At 45.5% G+C, this 17,828-nt stretch overlaps 1 protein-coding gene across 2 annotated transcripts in view; it reads left to right on the forward strand.

Annotated features, from left to right (window-relative positions):
* LOC144679644 (lethal(3)malignant brain tumor-like protein 4) overlaps positions 1 to 17,828 on the forward strand; it is a 392,935-nt gene that overhangs the window by 161,583 nt on the left and 213,524 nt on the right. For both annotated transcript variants that reach the window (XM_078540227.1, XM_078540226.1), the window contains exon 16: positions 3,135 to 3,245. In XM_078540227.1, coding sequence (XP_078396353.1) covers positions 3,135 to 3,245 — 111 coding nt within the window. The remainder of the gene's footprint in view (positions 1 to 3,134; positions 3,246 to 17,828) is intronic.

Below are 17,828 nucleotides of genomic sequence, written 5' to 3' on the forward strand. Positions count from 1 at the left end.
TTGTGCTCCAGAATTCAATGTGCCCCTAGCCAAGTTGTCCAAGTATGGCTAAAACACTGGCTTCTACCCAACAACATGGAAAATTGCCAGGGTATATATACTCTGCACAAAAAGCAGGACAAATGCAATCATGGCCAATTACTGTATAACACCAACACAGTGATGGAATATGTCGTTGGCAGCATTATCAAGCAGTTCTTACTTAGCAATAACCTGCTCACTGATGCTCAGTTTGGGTTCCGCCCGGGCCACTCAGCTCCTGACCTCATTACAGCCTTGGCCAAACATCGACAAAAGAGCTGAACTCGAGGTGAGACGAGAGTAACTGCCCTTGACGTCAGGGCAGCGTTTGACCAAATGTGGTATCAAGCAGTCCTAGCAAAACGGAAGTCAATAGGAATCAGGAGGAAAACTCTCCACTGGTTGGAGTCATGCCTAGTATAAAGGAAGATGGTTGTGGTCGTTGGACGTTAATCAAATCAGTCCCAGGACATCACTGCAGGAGTTCCTCAGGGCAGTGTCCTCGGCCCAACCATCTTCAGCTGCTTCCTCAATGACCTTTCTTCCATCATAAAGTGGGAAGTGAGGATGTTCATTGATTATTGCGCAATGCTTCAGTGCTGTTCGCATACCCGCAGATCCTGAAGAAGTCATGTGCATATGTAGCAAGACCTGGACAATATCCAGGCTTTGGCTGATAAGTGGCAAGTAATATTCATGCCACATAAGTGCCAGGCAATGACTATCTCCAACAAAAGAGAATCTAACCATCTCCCCTTGACATTCAATGGCATTACCATCATTGAGTCCCCCATCATCAACATCTTAAGGCTTACCATTGGCCAGCAACTAAACTGGATGAGCCATATAAATACTGTGGCTACAAGGACAGGTCAGAGGCTGGAAATGATGCAATGAGCAACTCACCTCCTGTCTCCTCAAAGTCAGTACACCATGTACGTGGCACGAGTCAGGAGTGTGATAGAATATTCTCTGCTTGCCTAGATGACTGCAGCTCTGACAACACTCAAGAAGCTCAACATCATCTAGGACAAAGCAGCTGTTTGATCGGCACCGATTCACCACCTGAAACATTCACTCCCTCCACCACCGACACACAGTGGCAGCAATGTGTGCCATCTACAAGATGCACTGCAGCAATTCGTCAAGGCTCCTTTGAAAACACTTTCCAAATCCACAACTTCCACCACCGAGAAGGACAAGGGCAGCAGATGCATGGGAATGCCACCACCTGCAAACTCCCCTCCAAGACATACACCATCCCATTTGGAACTTTATCGTCATTCCGTCACTGTTTCTGGATCAAAATCCTGGAATTCTGTCTCTCATAGCAGATGGACTGTAGCAGTTCAAAAAGATGGTTCACCACCACCTTTTCAAAGGCAATTAGGGATGGTCAATAAATGCTGACCTTGCCAGCGACATCCTCATCCCATTAAAGGATAAAACAAATGCTACAAATACTCACTTTTATGGTTATGAAAGTCAAATAACCAAATTTAGTCACAGAGAACCCATACATCAGATCATTTTAAAAAATTACTATTCAAGTCTGGGAGTGATTTTGTAATTGTTGACTCTTGGGCTACTGAGGAGCTGCCGGATCCCCGCCCACCCATCCACCCCAGTGCTCCAATCGACAAGGAACCTATCAGCAGTCATGGGGTGCTGGTAGTTCTCTAAAATTATGCCAACCATGAAAATAGTTTCAGCCTCTCTCTGGCACCTTTGGCTAGACATTTTGATTGCTTTGTTGCCCATCCAGTGTGCGCCTAACTAGAAAATTGGCTCACATATTTAAAATAGGAAAAACAAAGAGTTGCTTGAGTCAAGTATAAGAAGGACTAAGCAATATATAATGAGGCTGAAAGTTTGTGTGATGCTGTCCAGGCCTTATTGCCATTATGTGTCTGCCAAGGTTGCTCAGTAATCATTCCAGCAGCAAGCACCCAGGTCACTGAAACATATTGACGGTGCCTGTCTTGCTCCAGATGCTATGGTGCACGTTTGTAGTTCCACAGTAGGGATGCCAGGACCCCCAAAAGATAAGTTCATCAGCCCCTCTGCCTTTGTACAAATATAAAAAAAATGCATCCATTAAACCTTCAGAGATCGAGGCTACTATCCTCAGTTTGATCCCACTATGACTTTTGGTGGCCTGCTGTGCCTGGTTTCACCAGGCAGGCTATTGTCAATGGTGTGCTAAATTGACAGGACACTGCTGATGCAAGAACTCCTGGTGTTAGGCATCCCTGCCCACAGCTCATGCCCTATGTACCATTGCCCTTGTAATAAGTGAGTGATGGCTCTGGATGTTGCTACGTCCTTGGAGTCCTCATGGTAAAGAGAAGACCCCATATATTCAAAAGCAATATACTGTGCATACTGGAAATCTTAAATAAAAACAGGAAATGCTAGAAATACTCCTGTGCCTAGAAACTGTGGAAAGTAATGTAATGTTTCAGATGGATGACCTGTCATCAAAACTGGCCATCGATCTGAACCATTCACTCTGTTTCACTCACCACAGATGCTGCTAGATCTGCTAAGTATTTCCAGTTTTTCTGCCTTTATCCCACATTTTCAGTTTCCCCCCTAATCTCCTGGGAAAATATATGTGTATATTTTGGATATACATATTTCTGGTTCAATTCCTGCCTCATGTTTCAGATTTCCGATTTATTCTCAAAGTGTCAAAATATAGTTGTTAACTAACTCAGCACCTTGATTTGATCAGCTGTCTCTAATTTATATACATAGGAGTCATTTTCATTTGACCATAAATCTCTAAAATCTCTTGAGTATACTGCAGCATGAATTACTGTATATGTATGTGTGTGTATATATATATATATATATATATATAATAAAACTGATGGTTCACTGATTATCCATTAATTTACATTTATTTATTCTGTGCAATGGTTTAAAAAATAGTACACAGCTGATGCTCCCTCACACTATGAATTAATTACTTTATTCTAGTAATAAAAATCATTTATATTGGGTGATAACTGTTTCTTTTACATATCTGCATGGAATCTTGGCCACTAGGTTTGGACAATGGGTTCATGAGGGTAAATGATCATTCTCTTGAATTTTACATTCAACAGAGGCCACCACATGGTTTCCAGGTGGATATGAAACTTGAAGCTGTGGACAAGAGAAACCCAATGCTGATTCGTGTTGCTACAATTGTAGATCTTGATAATCAAAGGATAAAGGTACTTTTTTTGGAGATTCTAACATACTGTAATAGAACATTCATAATGTTTTGCTATATTTCTAAAGCCATTCATTCCTTTGACGCAACTGAACTTCACTGGGGTTTTCAAGCTCATCCCAGGAAACCCCTACGAAACTTAATTTTTGTTTATGGCACTTAGCCGTTGCTATTAGTTGTGTTAATTTGCTAACTATTCTCAAAACTAGGTCGAATTTTTTTTCCCTTCTCCTCCACTCCTCTCCTAAATTCCGGTTATCCAAAATTGAATTCCAGTACAGCTAGTATCAAAGAAAGAGGCACTTGCATATGGGCGGAATTTTCCCAGAATTGCACTAAGTGCAGTAGCGGGCGGCTAAAATGGAGTCCTACCCGCTGACAAAAATGGCGGGGTTTCACATCGGATCGTCCTGAGCCCGCCTCATTATTTATTCACACCTGTGAAACACGCAGTTTCCATGGTGAGTGGGTTCTCATTCGTCCGCCCGCCATCACCCCGCTGTTGCATTACACCGGCTGCCATCTTTAAAAGGCAGCCGCCAGCAAAGTGCTCATCGCCACCAGCTCACCACTGCTGTCCAGAAGACGTGGCCAGCAAAAGAAAAAAGACTGCAGCCCCCCTGCTTCAACGACAGGTCCCTCGGGCGACTGCTAGATGCTGTGGAGGCCCGCCGGGATGGGCTCTACCCCAGCTCTGGCTGCAGGATGGGCAGCAAAGTCACCAACTCAGCTTTGAAGGTGATAGCAGCAGTGGTCAGCGCAAACACCCTTCAGAGGAGAACAGCCACTCAGTGTCACAAAAGGCTGAAAGATCTCCTCCATTCCAGGATAAGTCACTCATTTCATCACTCCCATCACACACCCACAGGGCCCTCAGTCACTGCCAGTGCAAGGGACATCACCATTCAATCCTTCACACACACCGTCATTGTCCTTATCCCGTCCATGGGACCACTCGCCACCAACACAGGCCGGGCATACTTATCATCTGGCCCAGCAGGCATCCTGAGACACTCCGCCCATCTCTATCCATGCAGCACAAACTGGCACACAACAAGAGGGAAAGGTCACAGACACGTGGAGGGATGGTGGAGATCAAAGTTCTGACAGAATTTGAAAACACAGCCATCCAGCTGGCCGGCGATGACCGGGACCAATCCTGTACTGACGGTGAGGCCGGCCCTGCTCTACCAATGAGGATCCAGCAGTGCAACGTCCATCAGACAACCATGCTGTGAGTGATGTGTCCTCTTTCACAGGCCACTGCCACGCACAAATTATCTCCCCTTGTTTTCGCAGGCACATCTGCCAAATATCCAACAGAGTCCATGACCCAGGGCCTCCAATCAAGCTCCAAAGAAACCTTCGAAGAGGAGTCTGGAGGCACCTTCCCTGAAGTCCCGTCACAGCGCTCACTCACACCCTCCACCAGCGGAGAGGCACAGACTTTATTGGCACCTAGCTTTAGAGTAGCCCTGGGATCACAATCTAGTGAGCACATCGTACTGTCTGATCCACAGCAGGTCAAGGCAGGGACTTCCCAGCTCCCCGGCACTCGGAGGACTGCTGGAGGCCAGAACGTTGCTGAGTCCGACTCAGATGACGAGACTCTGGACTCCGTCATATCACATTTGCTGGAGCTGCAAAGGCAAGCTCGGGAACGTCAGGAAGTGATGTCCACTGCACTCCTCATTGCAAGGCACGATGAAGGAGTCCGTCCATCTTCAGGCTGAGGTGATAGTGCTGGCATTGCAACACACCGAGGTCAACACTGGCAGGATGGCGGCTGCCATGGAGACCTTGGTCCAGGACGTCACTCCTGCACTGCTGCACGGGCTTAACTCCATCGCTGATGCCATAGTTGGCCTCCAATACTGTGTACGCAAGAGGGGTGCTGGGCAGCTCGATCTCACTCCAGCTACCCCTTCCCCTCATGGAGTAGGCCAGGGGCCCTCGGGAACCTATAGGGAGGAGGATTAGCAGGTGCACGCTCCGGGACCATCCACCCAGGTGACTCTGGGAGTGACCGACCCACCTGACTCCCCTCTTTCTGTGACCTCCGCAGATCCAGCTCCACAGGCCGATGGGAGGACCCTGAAAGCAGGCTGGAGCCCATCAAGTCTCCAGCCCTCCAGAGGACACCTGCCAAAGTGATCACAGACAGGGCGCCACAGTCAGCAGGCTGCCTCAACCTCTGCTGTGGATGTCTGGAGAGCACCGAGACATAGCGGCAGGGTTAGGAAAGTTAGGTAAAGTTGGTTGCACAGCCTGGGCATGGGTGTTGATCGCTTGTACACTGTCCACTATTGTCAATAAGCTCCTAAGAATGTCTCCCTGCCTGTGGCTCTTTGTTCTGATGAGCTGTGTTCTTGTCACTCAGATGTGAAACCTTTCTGCACAAGATAAATGGCAGGTGTCTCAGTCCAGGGCCTCTTCCCTGTGCTCTGTGCAGCCTTTAGACCACAGTGATGGTCCAGCCTCACACTTCCTGGAGACATTACTGATGCCTGTATCTCGACGGTGCTGGTCATTGCTGCCAGAATGTAGTGGGTAGGCACCACAGAGCTCTCTCATAGTCTCTGTGTGCTCTCAACACCTTTAAGGCGGGGCTAGTCCCCATCACACCAGCATCTGCGACCAGTGATGCTGTGCACCAGCTACTGAAGGGCTGAGGTGCTGAAGGCGGACACAGCATCAGATGCATCTAAAGTTTCATGGCTGCGCCTCTGAGATGGCCCTGATCACAGAGTGCAGGCAAGCTGCCCTCGGCCAGGCAGGCATTCTCAGAGGCTATGTGAAGATCTATGGAGTGTCCTCACTGCATGTTGTTATCATCCTCCTGCGATCGAGTGACTATTAGGACCTCCACTGCGTCTCCATGACAGGAGCATTCTCACAGAGGGTATTGGCGCTGCGATAAGCCAGACAGGAGTCAAATGTTCACAACTGCGATATGAGGATCTATGGGGACTCCTCACTGCATGTCATCATCATCCTCCACAAATCTGGCAGCTATGAGGACCTCCTGAGCACTCCTGCCTCACCTAGCCAGTGCGAGAGCCTCATCCCTGTCATCGACACCGCCGAGGACCCCCTCACCCTCATTGCCATTAGCGTCCTCGTCGTCAGAGGAGGCATGCAGCTCCTCCATCTCCTCCTCAGCCAGCTCATCTCCCTGTTGCAGCGCCAGGTTGTAAAGGGCGCAGCAGACAACGATGATGCATGACACCCTCTGCGGACTGTATTGCAGGGCTCCACCAGACCAGTCCAAGCACCGGCGCCGCATCTTCAGCATCCCGATGGTCTGCTCCACCAAGTTGCGAGCTGCTGCATGAGCCTTATAGCATCGCTCTGCTGCAGACTGAGGCCACCACATGGGTCCCCAAGGAGCCAACCCTGCAGCCTCTGGACCCTGGAAGACTGGGATCTGTGAGTGACTCAGGATATAGGCGTCATGCACATTCCCTGGAAGCCATGCGCACACCTGCAGGATGTGTTTCTGGTGGTCGCATACCAGCTGCACATTCAGTGAGTAGAAGCCATTGTGGTTGATGAAGTCCACTGAGTGTAGCAATGGGGACCTGAGCACCACAAGTGCAGTCAATCGCACCCTGCAGCTGTGGGAATCCCGAGATCAGGGCAAATCCAATGGCCCTTGCATCCTGGCTTTCCCGGCCCCATGCGAACTGCACAAAGTTGTGTGCCATGGAGAAGATGGCATCCGTGACCTCATGCATGCCTTTGTGGGTGGCAGATTGTGAAATCCCATAGAGGTCACATGTGGAGCCCTGAAAAGAGCCACTGGCATAGAAATTGAGCGCAGTCACTTTCACAGCCACTGGCAGTAGATACCCTCCATGACCTCTTGGCGCCAAGTCCTGCAGTAAGTGGCAGATGTTAGTCACCAGGTCCCTAGATATGCGAAGTCGTCAGCGACACTGGTTCTCCGTTATCTGCAGGAATGGCAGGTGGAGTCTTTAGATCCTGGGTGTCACTAGGCGCCGACCAGCCAAGGCTCGCTGTCGCTTCTGGGCAGTATGTGCAGGAGCCCCTGCTGCCCCTTCATGAGGTCTTTGCGCAGCCAGGAGCCTCAGTTGCTCTCTCCTCAGTCTTCTACGGTCTCTGTGGGCCATCAGGCATACAGCTAGGTCACCAGGGTCCATGATCCTGATGTGGTCCTCCTGCAGCATGAAAGAGAGAGAGACATGGTTATCATGGCTGTACTTAGCACCTTCCCTGGCCCTGTGTGACCGCCCCTTAACGCTTCCCAGAAAGTGCTGATCACCCCTCGGCCAGAGATGAGTGCACTGCATGGCTGCCCTGTCAACCTGCGACATGGAGGACACTGGTCCAAACTGGGATGCTGAGATTGCAAGGGGCTCTGAGCGCCTCCAGCAGTGACTGCTACATGGCCAGTGTTGGCGAGGAGATTGTACAACGTGTGCAGTCCAACTGCTCCGTGGTCCAGTAAAGTGATGGCGGACTCGAAGTCTGTGGTGGGGAGTGTGGGGGGGTTGCGTGTATGGGTCTGCTTTGCTTTGCATCAGTTACCCCCGACACCCCTGAGGCCTGTAAACAATGGGTGAGCTGTGGTGAACGCTGCTGCTCAATCACCTCAGTTCCATCAAAGTGAAGGCCTCCAAGTGTATGTTGCCTGCGTGCTGTTGTGAAACATGTCGCTGTGCTTTCCCAGCAACGTGGATGGACGATACGGTGGGGTTCCAAGAGCCTGGTGGGATGGCCTTTTAATTATATGCTAATGTATTACAATTAGCTTCCCGCCGACTAATGGTGAGAAATGAGGCCCAGTGTTGGTGGGCTGAGCGGTCGATTGTGACCTGTCTTCGCGCCGTCATGAAGCAGGTCGCACCATATTTTCTGCGCCTGCTGCCAGCGAGCTTGGAAAATTCCACCCTATAGTGTCTTTCACAACCATCGGACATCTCATAGCACTTTACAGCAAATGAAGTACTTTCGAAATGTAGCCCCTGTTGTAACGTAGGAAATATAGCAGCTAATTTACGCAGAGCAAGATCCCACAAACAGCAATGTAATAATGACCAGATATTCTGTTTTTGTAATGTTGATTCAGGCGATATATGTTTGCCAGGACACTGGTGAGAATTCCCCTGCTCTTCACAATAGCGCAATGAGATCACTTATGTCCATCTGGTAGAGCAGACTGGCCTTGGTTTAACGTCTGATCTGAAAGATGGCGCCTCTGATGGTGCGGCATTCCATCCATACTGCACTGGAGTGTCAGCCTAGATCCTTATGCTCAAGTCCTAGAGTGGAACATGAATGCATAACCTTCTGACTCAAGTGTTAAGATCCCAGCTGATGTTACTACTGGACAAGTCAGATCCCTGGGTGGAACCTGGCTTGATAGATCCTAACTTGTATTTTTTGTTTAGAAACATAGATAGTGGCTGCTGAACAGAGTCACAGAGTCTGCTGATGTGCGTTTAACAAAAGAATAAACATTTATTAAACAAGAAAAAATGAACTATATTACACTGCTCCTTCACCCACAAGTATATCTTTACAGATATATACAGATTCGTAAGAATAATACAAGTTACAAAATCAATCTTATAATCATGTGGCCCATGTAAGCCAATAGGTGATCTGTGGTCAGACACACCACACTCTGAAACCAAGTGACAGATGCCACCCAAAGCAGATGCTATGGATCTCTCATCAACTCCCCCAGATACTTGTCACACTGTGAGCCGACTGGTCTCACTGAATTCCGTCTTTCACACAAGGATTTCCAATTTCCACTCTCAAAGAACTCGCCATGGAATTTTCTCCCAAGCTACACTTTCCCTTGGACGTCATCAACAAGGATCCACCTCTAGGGTTTTAACCTTTCCCCCTGATGTTCCTCTCCCCTGGATCGACCTCACCTTCCACACACCGCCTCAGATACTCAGCTATGCCAACAGAACACCACTGCTTCACAGGCCCGTAGTAAGGTGTCATCAACTTTTGGCTGTCTCCTCAGATCTTCTGGCTTCTTGCATGTCCACTTTGCCTTGTTTCTGCTCCCCACAGCTTTCTCTTTTTAATTTGGAGCCTTTTTCTCTGCTCCTTACTTTAACTTCACTGAACGTGACCCTGTTCAGACTCCTGTTCCTTTCCCTTGCCTTCACTGTCTTCCTGGGGCTTTTGCCCCACTCCCTGGTTTCAGAAACATTCTTCTGTTCTTCTGCAAAATCTGCTGTCTGCAGTTCCCATCCTGCCTCCTCTGTGCGTCACTGGAGAATGGCGTTTCTTTTCTGGGTCACGTGAACTTTTTACACTCTTTCGCTTTTGCTTTTGTTGTTTCTTCTGCGCAGGTGCAAGGCTCCCTTTAAATAAAAGAAAGGAAAAGAACAAACTGTACATGTGCACAGGGCCATTTACTGAAAGGAAGAGGTGGATCCCGACCAACTGCGCATGTGTGGCCATTCTTTGGCCGGCACATGCGCGGGACCCAAAGATCGTTAAAAAGGAACGATCTGCAATTGTGCCTCCATTCCAGTGCCGGCTGTTATGATATGTCAGGTTGTAATTGCCGCACTGACCAAATCCCAAAGGGAAACTTGGCCAAGCTATCACAATGATTTGTATTTGTATTTTGTTATGAGAAGGTATGTGCATTGAAGTAAGAAGTACAGATTCCACTACCGTTTTTGTAGATTTTAATTATTAAATTAAAACATTTAACAAAGGAAAAGAAAACCTAAACACACAAGATTACAGTTACATAGTTAAATTTAGTCTTATAAGATCCCCCAAAAGATTTCAACTTATCTAGACTCACAAATAAACACCCTTTTAAGGCAACAGTCCCAATAGATTCTTAATCTATAAAGCATCCAGTAATATTACCACAAGGCATCCACAGTTGCTATAAAGGAGGTATTTTACAAGCTTCCCTCTCTCTCTCACTTGACAATGGAAATCCAAGGCTCGTAACAAAACCTTGTTTTTCTGGAACAACCAGACACTTCTCCGGGGTGGCTAGAAGCTGTTTCTTCACAGGATTGTGTTCGCAAAGCACCCTCTTCCAGGTTACATGGCCACACACCCCTCATTCAATCCTCCCTTAAATATATTTTCTCCCCTTTTATCTTTAAACCCATTATTCTCACACTCCTTTGAAACTCAAGCCCTTCCAAATATAAGATCGTTCATGTTTTCATTTTGTCTTTCCCTTTTCGGTCAATAAAAATATGATATCCCCACTACTTGTTTACCTATGAACTCCTGTAAGATGCAAATATTTTCCTTGTCACCTTCTAATTCCCCTTTGAAATTCAAACAACCTCTCAATTTATCTACAAATGCAAATGTTAGCTCTAACCTATTTACTTATAGCCCATCTTAGCTCATCCATCTCCACTTTAAAATGCCTGCTTTTACACTTAACCCCTTTGATGATTAAAACTTTGCAGCCTGGCTATCTTCAGTTTTATTAAATTAGTCACACACGCACACAACCTACACACAGCCCCACAAGCCTATTAGGGAAAAATTATATTTTCTTTACACAGCGCATGTGCAGAAATTGCTGAGGCCTACTGGGATTTGTAGTTCCCAGTCTCCGAGGGCCTGAACTTTGTTTTTGAAAAGGTAAGTTCTCGTTTATTCCTTTTCTTGGGCTTGCCATGAACTGAGCCACAACTGACACCTGATGAGCAAAATAAACCTCCATAAAGCAGCACAAAGAAGACAAATAGGAGCTCCAAGGAATTTAAATGTATACAATAACAGTGCTTCAGATTAGCGCCAGCAGCCTGGGTTCTAGTCCAGTACCAGCTAAGAGAGACCTGGGACCTGCCTCCTCGCCCTGCCCCTGAGAGTGGAAGGTAATGGCAAACCACAACTGAGAAAAACTGCCAAGAAAAACGGTTCAGGATGAAGCATCAACAATGAGCAAGGACCTGCCTTTAGGCAGAACACATAGGAAGGAAGGAATAACAGTGCACCAGGGACCTGGGCAAATAGAGATGCTGAGCAGCTGGGGGCATGCATGCGTGAGCTCGTACGTGTGTGTATATATTATCTGGATATATCTACATACCATATATGTTTGTGTGAATAGAATAAATTTAATTCCTTAAAAAAAAACTTAAAACACATATAGAAGTAAGTATTGATGCATATGAGTAATTGTTCCTAGATAACACAGCTCCTTTGGTTTCATTCCTTTATTTCAACCTGGGTAAATCTTGGTCTTCAGTTTTTTCAGTTGCCTTTGGTTAAATTGCAGCTGTGCTTGGGTGCAGGTAGCTCCCAGGCCTATGTACAAAACTCTTTACAACAACAGGGAGGAGATGTGCAAACGTAACCTGGGGGCAATTCTTTCCTTCCACGTAATGATGTGAATGGATTGCAGAGTGAAGTGAGGGATGGACCATCAATGTTCCAGTGTGTTGGAGTTCCTTGAAACCATTCCACTGTGCTGATCTAGTTTAATTATAAGCATCCTTAACGTTTATTTTATTACTCCACGGCCTTAGCGTTTCTTCCAGCCCTTTGCATCACAAAAAAACAAGGAAAGTCTTATTATGGCAATGCTCTATTCATTCTTAAATTACCTTGAATTTGTCATATTTTGAAAGTTGTTGATTGAATTTTCACCAATAATTCAATGAGATTCTCTCAATATTCTTTTTCAAAAGTGCAGTAGTCATGCTGTGAGCTTCTCTGTCAGTGGATTCCTGGAGACTTTTGGCTTAGTTTCATCATTTGATCTTGTTCTGAAGTTTAACAAAACCTTGAGCAGTTTAATTTTACCAAACCATGATATTCTAAATTATTCTTTTATCTATCTTGGTATCAGTGAAGTTTGAATTGTTACTTCGTTCTTTTACTAACTTTTTTTCGGAATTTTATTGTCAAACTTATTGATCTGTTATAAGGTTCCAATGTACAAAGTTGATAAAAGCAGCTTGTGGGAACTGTCCAGTTGTTCTTTTTGTAAAGATTGAATTATTACTTCATTAACCAGAAATTTACTTCCATGGTTAAGTCTTGCATTCAGTGTGCATCTAGCTTGTGTCTGTTAGATCTTAGGCACCGTTATAGCTGACGAATTCAGGGGTTATGTTTATGAAAGGCAAACTTTAGCTCCCCAAGAAAGATAAGGGGTTGGCATGGGTAAGATGTAAAAGTTTTTTAAATCTCAGACTCGAACCCAGTTTAACTCCAATCTGCCTATTTCCGGCTTTAATGGAAGTGGGTTGGGGGTGTCTGGGTGGGAGACCAATCCACGCTCAGGAGATGGGTTAATAAATAACTTGTTTTAAGGAGGCCACTTGCCTCCATTTTACCGAGTTTTTCAAAACATTTATTTTAATCATTTCGGCAAGGTTTCCCAGGCCCCTGGTAATGAGGCTGGGAAAAGGAGGAGAGATAACTGGATTTATAAGACATACATTTACAGCACTACTTGTGGGTCAGGAGGAGCAGAAAGAGTGTTTCACCAGACCCAACAAGTTTACCTGCTTGCCACCCAACATTTGTTGCTCCCACACCTCCCCAGTAATCACTGACCACCCCACCTCCATGATCAGACTCCAGCTGAACCATACCCCAATTCTATAACTTTTCTCCTAACTCCAAGCTTTCCTCTGACTACATTGCCCCTGAGCACAATCTGCCTCCTCCTCCTCTGTTGCCCAGCTGTGGTCCTGTGCCACAGGTTTTCCTGCCTGGTAGGCAGACCCGCTGTCAATCAGGCTGACTGTCAGGTGAGAAACCTGGAAAAATTAAAATACTCCCTGCAGTTAGTTCCAGCAGGATGCCCAGAAAACCCTTCCTTACAGATTTGCCATCTAAAACTCCTCCCCGAAGAATCAGAACACATCAGTGAAGAAGTGGGAACAAAAACAAGAATTTGTAAAATACTATTCAGAAATGGACAATTGTAAAACAGTCCAATTGTAAAACAGACACTCAGAGCAGTAGCAAAAGGGCAAAACCAAATTAATCAATTCAAAATAGCTCTTAAAAATCCTTTCAACTAATGTTTTGTTTAAGTGGTCTGGACAAAACTCCCAAAATATCATTGTCACTCTGCTATTTGTGTACTCTAGCTTGCCACAGCATACAATTACTATTGCCTCCTTACTGAATGTAAATCACACATCACATTTCAAATTTTATTGGGCATATAATGTATGAAGAGTTCTTTTAATGACTGAGAAAAGCTGGGCATTTCACAGAATTTACCAGTACTTGCTGATTATAAGCATTCCCACTTCCTTTCAAGAATGTGAAAACCCTGAAAGGAATTTAAACTGTTTCAATAGCCTTGTTGCTCTTTGGCCCATTCAAACCATTAGCAGTTAAATTTGTTACATAATTTTAAAAATTACATAGTTCCTATAAATCACTGAATGCTTTTCAGAAATCTTTGCACCAACTTGATATCTCCAGGCCTGCCTTTCTTTCTGGGTCCTTTATTCTGCTACGTTTGCAGAATTACCTGACTTCACAGGTGGTGGATTGTGTTTAATAAATCTGCTGAGCTCTTTAAAGCCCATGAGATTAGAGTAAAGTGACAGTGTGGATACAAAATTGACTAAGGGTCAGAAAACAGAATAGCGATTGTTTTTTCCGACTGGAGAGAAGTATACAGCAGCCTCCCTCAGGGGTCTGTATGAAGATCACTGCTGGTTTTGGTATATATTAATGACCTAAACATTGGTATATGGGATATAATTTCAAAATTTGCAGGTGACACAAAATTTGGAAATGTAGTAAACCAGCAGTTCTATAACTTTCTTTGGATAATGTACTCCTTTTCAAATAGATTAGTAATCAGGGCTCCTCCCCCGTATAAATGATCATATATACTGAACCCTCTGGAGGAGCACTCTATCACTGACAGCAACTTCTGGATCTCCATGTTTAACTATGCATGTGCAGACTCCCAAAGTTACTTTCAGTTCTAGTGGAGTAATGATGGCAAACAATGACAATTTTACCTTCATTACTAATGAAAAATCCAGGCTGCTATCCATAGGGCAGAATTTTCTGCCTGTCGGGCGGGTGGGCCTGACTCAATCTCTGGCGGGTGCGGAGCAGATCCCTGTCAGTGAAGTGGGCCGCGCCACCATTTTACGTGGGTGGGCCAATTAAGGCCCGCCCAGTGTGACGTCCGGCGGGAAGCGCTATGCGCTCCTTGTGCGGGCAGGGGGATTCCCCAAAAGCGAGAGTGTGCTCTTTCATGCATGCGCACGAAAGAGCGCACATCTCCCTGAGGCTAAGTGCAGCCTCAAGGAGATCACTTGGACTTTGCAAAATATTAAAAATAGAAAAAAAAACCCTTACATGTCCCCCTCATGTGACAATGTCACATGAGTTGGGACATGTTCATAATTTACAGAATAACTTTATTAAAATTTTTAAAACCCTGCATGAAACCTCATCCCGCCGGTGGATGAGGTTTCATGTTTTCTCTATTTGCTGCCGGGGCTCCTGGCCTGCCTGCCAACCTTAAGGTTGGACGGGCAGGTCCTTTAATTGTTTAAATGATCCTGTCAATGGCCCAAATTGGCCATTGACAGGTTGGCGGGCCCGCAGCTGATTTTGCTGTGCCCCCGCCTTCCTGAAAATTTAAATGGGGCGCGGTGACATCGGGGGTTCCGCCTGACATCATCCCACGTCATTTTACGCGTCGGAGAGCAGGCCCCACCCCCTGCTCGCCGACGGCAAAATTCTGCCCATAATGTGAAAGTTCTGGATGTGCAGAGGGTTTTAATAATGTTGTTAATAAAACAAGTGTTTACTTACAGCTATTTGCTTACAGATTACTTAGAAATAAAGCAATCTTTGTGCCACTTTGAGCAGACTCCTCCGAGGGGAGACTGCCAGCTAAACACGTGGCAGCTGCATTCTGCTCCCCCTCTCGGCTCACACTGTGCCTGCCTCTGGCTGACTACGTCACCCCCCCATAAGGCCAGCCCTGCCTGGTAAGCACTTTAATATTATTCCATTGATCCCCTGAAAAGTCTCTGCAGATCCCAGTTTGAGGAGCAGTTCAGTAACCAATGTGGAGGACAGTAATAGACTTCAGGAGGATATAGACTGGTGAAATGGGCAGACACATGGTAGATGAAATTTAATGAAGAGAAGTGATACATTTTGGCAGGAAGAAAGAGACGCAATATAAACCAAATGGTACAATTTTAAAGGGTGTGCAGGATCAGAGAGGTCAGGGAATGTATGTGCAAAAATATTTTAAAGTGTTAGGACAAGTTGAGAAGGCTACTGAAAAAACATAGGGAATCTTAGGTATGTTACTATAGGTATAAAGCAAGGAAGTTACACTAAATTTTTTATAAAATGCTGGTTTGGAGTACCTCAGTTGGAGTACCGTGTTCCATTCTGACAGCCACGCTTTAGGAAGGATGTTAAGGCCTTAGGGAGGGTATAGTAGGAATTTACTAGAATTGTATCAGGATGCTTATGAACAGGGGTCAGGTAGAAAACACAATTGAGAACCAAGCAGAATAGAGAAGGTTCAGAGGGGAGGTGAAAAACAAATAAGAGAAGCATAGAGGGATAATGAGAAAAGACTGGCAGCCAACATAAAGGGGACTCCCAAAGTCTTCTATCGGTACACAAATAGTAAGACGGTGGTAAAAGGAGGAGTAGCGCCGATTAGGGACCAAAAAGGGAATTTACATATGGAGGCAGGGGGCATGGCTGAGGTGTTAAATTAATAAAAGCAAAATATTGCAGATGCTGGAAATCTGAAATAAAAACAGAAAATGCTGGAAAAACTCAGCAAGCCTGACAGCATCTGTGGAAAGAGAAACAGAGTTAACGTTTCGAGTCTGTATGACCTTTCTTCAGAGCATGTTAAATGAATGCTTTGCATCTGTTTATACCAAGGAAGCAGATTCTACTGAGGTCACGGTGACAGAGGAGGAAACTCTGTCACTGGAAGGGTTCAAAATTGATAAGGAGGAAGTGTTGGATAAACTGTCGGTACTTAAAGTTGACAAGGCACCATGGCCGGATTAGATGCGTCCAAGGATTTTGAAGGAAGTAAGAGTGGAAATTGCAGGGGCACCGGCCATAACCTTTCAGTCATCCCTAGACTCCGAGGGAGGTGCAGAGGACTGGAGAATTGCAAACATGACGCCCTTGTTCAGAAAAGGTTGTAAGGATAAGCCCAACAATTACAGATCAGTCAGTTTAACTTCAGTGATGGGGAAATTTCTAGAGACAACTATTCGGGATAGAATTAGTAGTCACATGGAAAAATATGGGTTGATTAGGAAGAGCCAGCATGGATTTCTAAAGGGGAAATCATGTTTAACTAACTTTCTTGAGTTTTTTGAAGAAGTAACAGAAAGGATAGATGAGGGTAATGCCGTTGATGTGGTGTACATGGACTTTCAAAAGGCATTTGATACAGTGCCACACAACAGACATGTGAGAAAGGTTATAGCTCATGGAGTAAAAGGGACAGTAGAAACATGGATACAAAATTGGCTGACTAATAGGAAACAGAGGATAATGTCAGTGGATATTTTTTGGGCAGGAGGAAGGTTTGTAGTGGAGTTCCCCAGGGGTCAGTATTGGGAACCTTGCTTTTCCTGATATGTATTCATGATCTAGATATTGGTGTGCAGGGGACATTTCAAAATTTGCGGATGCTACAAAACTTGGAAGCATTGTAAACTGCGAAGAGGACAGTGTAGAACATCAAAAGAACATAGACAAGTTGGTGGAGTGGGCAGATGAAGTTCAATGCAGAGAAGTGTGAGATGATGAACTGTGGTAGGAAGAACATAAAGAGGCAATATAAAATTCTTAAGGGTGAGCAGGAGCCGAGGCATCTGGCTGTGTATGTGCATAGATCATTGAAGGTGGCAGGACAGGTGGAGAGAGCAGTTAATAAAGCATACAGTATCCTGGGCTTTATTAATAGGGGCATAGAGTACAAGAGCAGGGAGATTATGATGACCCTAACCCTAACCCACAGTATCCTGGGCTTTATTAATAGGGGCATAGAGTACAAGAGCAGGGAGACTATGATGAGCTTATATAAAACACTAGTTAGGCCTCAGCTGGAGTATTGTGTACAGTTCTGGGCGCCACACAATAGGAAGGATGCGAATGCATTAGAGAGAGTGCAGAAGAGGTTTACAAGAATGGTTCCAGGGTTGAGAAACTTCAGCTACGAAGATAGATTGGAGACGTTGGAATTGTTCTCCTTGGAGAGGAGAAGGCTAAGGGGAGATTTGATAGAGGTGTTCAAAATCATGAGGAGGATGGATAGGGTAGATGGGGAGAAAATGTTCCTTAGCGTAAAAGGATCAAGAAAGTGAGGGCACAGATTTAAAGCGATTTGCAAAAGAGGCAAATGTGATGTGAGAAAAAACTTTTTCACCCAGCGAGTGGTTCGGATCTGGATTGCACTACCTGGAAGTGTAGTGGAGGTTGGTTCAATTGAGGCATTCAAGAGGGCATTAGATGATTATTTAAATAGAAACAATGTGCAGGGTTACGGGGAAAAGGCAGGAGAATGGCACTAAGTCATAATGGTCATTTGGAGAGCCGGTACAGACACAAT

The sequence above is a fragment of the Cetorhinus maximus genome, chromosome 4 (genome assembly GCF_964194155.1).
Source record: "Cetorhinus maximus chromosome 4, sCetMax3.hap1.1, whole genome shotgun sequence".
In the NCBI taxonomy this organism is placed as follows: Eukaryota; Metazoa; Chordata; class Chondrichthyes; order Lamniformes; family Cetorhinidae; genus Cetorhinus; species Cetorhinus maximus.